The following is a 5004-nucleotide window of genomic DNA, read 5'->3' as shown; positions in this document are numbered from 1 at the left end:
GTGAGTTAGATGCAGGCCTTCACCTGTCATGTCCGGTCCGTGCTTTGGGAATTTACCTCAGCCGTACTCAGGACCTCAGGGTTACCAATCAGCTTTTTGTCTGTTACGGTGGTTCTCGTGCCGGTAAGGCACTTTCGAAACAGCGCCTGTCCCATTGGTTGTGCGAGGGCATTGCCCTCTGCTACACATTGGCTGGGCAGGATCCCCCTGGGGGCATCAGGGCGCACTCCACTCGTGGGGTGGCTGCCTCTGCCGCTCTCCTGGGTGGGGCCTCGGTGGAGGACATCTGTGCTGCAGCTTCATGGTCCTCCCCGGGCCCCTTTGTAAGGTTTTACCTCATGGACATGACCGGGGGTTCTGTCTCCCAGGCGGTTCTGGGGTCTGTGGCCTTTCCTGCTTCCCGTCCTTTGGTAGGGTAGCAGGAGTGTGTGGGTATGGGCCACAGTGTGTTAGGTCACACTTGGTTCCGCCTGTGCTGTGTGTTCAAGGGGTTCTAGTTCCCTCTTGCTCGCACTCAGGTGGAGTTGACTGCGCCCCCCCTTCATTAGGAAGGATGGGGTGACGGGGCTCCCCAAACCCCTTGATGTGGGCTTACGGGTCCTCAGGGTGTACATCTGTCGGGCCTCGCGTCCGCTCTAACCCATATCTCGATAGGCTTAAGAGCGGGACGCGATAAGCCAAGTATGAATATATAACGGTAGGTTATGTATATAACCTAGTTATATGAGTACTGGCTGAGCGTCCCGCTCTTAAGCGGCCCTGAGTCCCCTTGTGGGGTCTTTTACTGGAACGGGATTTTGGCGAGGAAGGGTGTATTGGTGACCATGGTTACGGTCTTATAGGCTGCGCCTCCATAGAGGCGGGACCCGGTCAGGTGTGGGTGTACGTGTTTTTTATTCGTGATGGAGTACAATAGGTACATGAGATGAGGTGTATCTCGATAGGCTTAAGAGCGGGACGCTCAGCCAGTACTCATATAACTAGGTTATATACATAACCTACCGATATGCATGATAAAAAAAGACATGCCAAGTTCCTGAAAAACTGGTTCCTATGTACACTACAATATACAATTGTAATTCTTTTTTAAATAACGTTTATAATGTTTATAACGTATAACGGATTTTTATAACGTTGACACAAATTAAAGAATATTTACACTAAGTTCTCTTTTACCTCTTATTTAATTCATTCATTAGTTTAATTGTAGGCACTGTTTATATTGTACATAGTCCTGTGTGTTGTATATTGTGTCCTATTTACTTTTGTGTTTATTGTCTCTTTCTATATACACCATGGGAAGGGGGGCACGTAATTGAATTTTTCTGTATGTCTTGCACAAATTGGAAAATGACAAAGTTGACTTTAACATTGTAATGTTAAAAACGGATACTGCTGTAATATAAAGTGAAATTCTACCATGCCTCAATGTATCAACTTTAAACATACACTAAATGTTAATGTTAGAAATGTTAATTTCCATTATTTCCACCATGTGCAACATTTCCTAAGAACAGCAATGTCCATTCTATCAACTCCAAATCTGTGCTATGAGCTCAATTATCCCGGTGCATGCAGAAGTAGAATTGCTGTCTTGTTTTGGATGAATGAGTAGAAATGAAAAACGGAAATCTTCTTTTATTAAAGTAGTTTTGACATGTGATATAGATAAAGATATTGTTTCATTGTGTATTGATTAACTTTACATTTGCTCTTCATTCATATTACAAAAGTTATACTGGCATGTCTAATACAGCAATGGATAATGGGTAAATGCAACGTTAAAGCAGTGCCAATGTAAGACTGACTTTACATTAAACGAATGACAATAATATAGTATAAAGTAGGGTATTATTTGGACTAAAGAATGGTGTTGTCTCACCCTACTCGCATGTTGAGGGAGAGCACCATACATTATACACTGAGAAACCACGGCCGAGAGTGAGCTCTCCGGGAACAACCCCACTTTGCCGTATCGCTTCTCTGCCTTTTTCTCTGAAAAGAAAAAGAAAAAAAAGAAGAAGAAGAGAAGAAGAAGCTTCTCTGCCTTTTGTAGGTAGTTGTAGAATGTAATACATTTCGCGCTAAACCCCTCCTTAGCTCCTTTATCCGGTCGCTCTTCTTCTTCGGGTCGCAACCGTCTTCCGGTCTGACTTCCTGTGCTAACGTTCTAATCTACACTGCTGCCACCTGTCATCACGGAGGGGAATTGCAGCCATTTTGTAAAAAGTAATAAAAAATTTAAAAAAACGTTACATTGGAGACCCTGGTCCAGCAAATCACAGACATCTACAGTTCTACAGTAGCTAACAGTTTGTAAAATGTTCAAAAACGATTACCAGGGTGGACCTGTAGTAGAGATATTCACTGCACAGGGAAAAGATCCTGTGGCAAAATGGAAACTTTATGGAGGACCCTCAGCCATACATAAAGAGTTCGATAAAGAAGTGAAAGGATTTGTGTACTGTCTGAACAGTAAAATCCAAGGTATTAAAATGCAAATGCCAGAAGATGGCAAAACGCCTCTTGGGCTCCTTCAAAGGTACTTGGTCCTTCAGGTGAATGTTCCTCAATCCAAAAACTTCTCCGCAGAGCTTCTAATAACGGACGTTGGCCATATGAAAAGGAGAATGTACCTATCGACAGCGTACAAAGAGTTCTCCACTACGCCGCTGCATGTGAAAATCCCTTTTGCGGGCTTGAGACGCAATATCTGGTCTAACTTGTGCATTGACCTTGCGACGCTCACCGAAGGGCAGTCTAAAAGAGCAGTTTTCTCGACGCTTGACGGTATCACTGTTTCTGCCAACTGCAAACTGCGAAGAATCTTCACCATGAAGGCCGATGCGTTTCAGAGTGGAATGGATTTCGACGAGGACTCCATCCCTCGTAGCTGTCGGTTTCTGCCAGATGTGCGACATGTGACCCAGTTGTTGAACATGGAGAGGGTGCGCCTGGCAGGTGTGAGGAGCGGCCCGGTGAACCCTGAGTACGATCAGCCGGTCAGCGCTGGGTCAGCCGGCTCCCGGATAACCAGGATCCAGCTGGATCCCTCCCACATTGCCTTCGGTTGCCGGGTCCCTGGGCCTCCTCCACAAACCACGAGGAACGCCACTGGGACCTCAGAGGGCGCGGAGGGATGGCCACTGCAGACAGGGCCCGGCTCTAGTGCTAGAACCAGCCAGACGTGTCCAGAGAGTGAGAAACCATTCCATGACGAGTGGGCTGGGCATTGTAAGTACAACAAGGAATTTGAGCTGATGGGGAGACCCGATGGCCTACAGCCTCATCCCCCCGGAGACAAAGCGTCTGACAGGCAGGGCTCCACCAAGCTATGGGTCCACCAAATGACCCAGAGTGGTCAGCACCCTTGGTGAGCCGAGCGGAGCCAGCCGTGAGCCGAGGCGGATGTCTTCCCCTCCGTCCAGCGGGGGGGGGGGGGGGGGGGGGGGGGGGTGCCCGACGACCTCTGAGGAGGTCAAACAGCGGGTCAGGCTCTCAGCGGGGGGTGTATATGGAGCGAGAGGCAGCAGCACAGCAGTCAAGTCAGCTTCTCACATTCTGACAGAGATGGTTAGAAAGAGAAACATATAATTTTAAACCACACCATATCTGCGGTGTACTGTGTACAAGAAATAAATAAACGGAAGAGATTTTTATTCATAATGTTCTCGTGACATGTCATACCTTTCCTTTCCCTGGCCTGTGTGATTACGTCTATGGGACACTGCACAATGTCTTTGTCTTTCACAATGGTCACCTAGTGTCAGACTAGCTTATCATAGCGTCATCAACTATTGCTGTGTCTTGGCCGGGAGACGGGGCTCCCTATGCATTAATTTTGTCATCATCACGGAGTTCGCCAGGGATCGTGGAGGAGGGACTTTTCATTTTTGTCCAATGTCGAAGAACACGTCGCACTCGCAGGAATTGTCACACTAGAAGGAAAAAGCCAACAGATTGGAACATGCTAAACCTTTCGTTGAGGTGTGGTACATCGCTATTCTCACTAGAAGGGGTGCCCTTAACTTGGCCCGCACCCGATTCTACTGGCCAAAGATGGCTCAAACGATTGATGTGAAGTGTCACACATGCGAGAGGTGCTTCAGAAGGAAAGCAAATCCCGAGGGGGCTGCTCCCATGATGAACATCAGTACAAGTTACCCCCTTCATTGATGCATCAACTGAAGTGGTCTTCATTGACCTTCTCTACTCACCATCACCCAACGGTCGGCTGGTGAACTTTAACTTGGCCCCTGGTGGTAGGAACAGAATATCCGTTCCCTTTTTTTTATTGAGTGCACTCAAAACAGACTTTATTGGGTACCCTTTTTATTTCATTTATTATTTTCTATAAATGTGGACCATTATATGGATCCTATGATGTTGTAATGTGTACTGAACTTGGTGAACTCCTTTAAGTTACGTAAAAGGTAAAACGTAGATCACGGTGCCTGTGTATTTTTCTTAGAGCCAAAAAAACGATGAAAAAAAAAAAAAAAAAAAAAGAATAATAATAATAATAATAATAATAATAATAATAATAATAATAATAATAATAATAATAATAATAATAATAATAATAATAATAATAATAATAATAATAATAATAATAATAATAATAATAAAGGATTTTCCCAGCTAGGTGTTTACTTTCAGGGGCAGGATATGGGGATAAGTATAAGCCTTTTTTGTCCAGTGTTGATCAGTGGGCCAGGAAGTTAAGGTTACATCAGGTAAGGGTTGCGGAGCACACTCGTTGGCTGTCAGTGCCATTTTGGCTAGTTCCTGATCGATATATTGAATTTAGGTTCTTGATGGAGAATGACAAGGGCGAGATTGTGGGAGAAATAGAGAAATTCCCTTTAGCCTCAGGGTCTCTGGAGGTTTATACTGATGGCTCTGTGGATCCAGAGAGTGGGAAGGCAGGATTTGGGTGGTGTGTGCCTCAGTTAGGGATCGGTAAGGGACAGAGAATCTCTGACGGCAGCTCTGTATTTGTAA

General features: G+C 45.4%; 1 protein-coding gene across 1 annotated transcript; it reads left to right on the top strand.

Moving 5' to 3' along the window:
* Positions 1-2321: 2321 nt before the first annotated feature.
* On the top strand, positions 2322-3377 carry cfap20dc (CFAP20 domain containing; the record flags this gene model as incomplete). The annotated part of the gene is made up of 1 exon (XM_084315843.1): positions 2322-3377. The coding sequence occupies one exon, from the start codon at positions 2322-2324 to the stop codon at positions 3375-3377; it is 1056 nt and encodes a 351-aa protein (XP_084171969.1).
* Positions 3378-5004: the final 1627 nt, after the last annotated feature.

Source organism: Notolepis coatsorum, assembly GCF_963971535.1.
Source record: "Notolepis coatsorum genome assembly, chromosome: 6".
NCBI lineage: Eukaryota > Metazoa > Chordata > Actinopteri > Aulopiformes > Paralepididae > Notolepis > Notolepis coatsorum.
The sequence above is the reverse complement of the archived record's forward strand: the minus strand, read 5'-3'. Positions and strand labels throughout refer to the sequence as shown.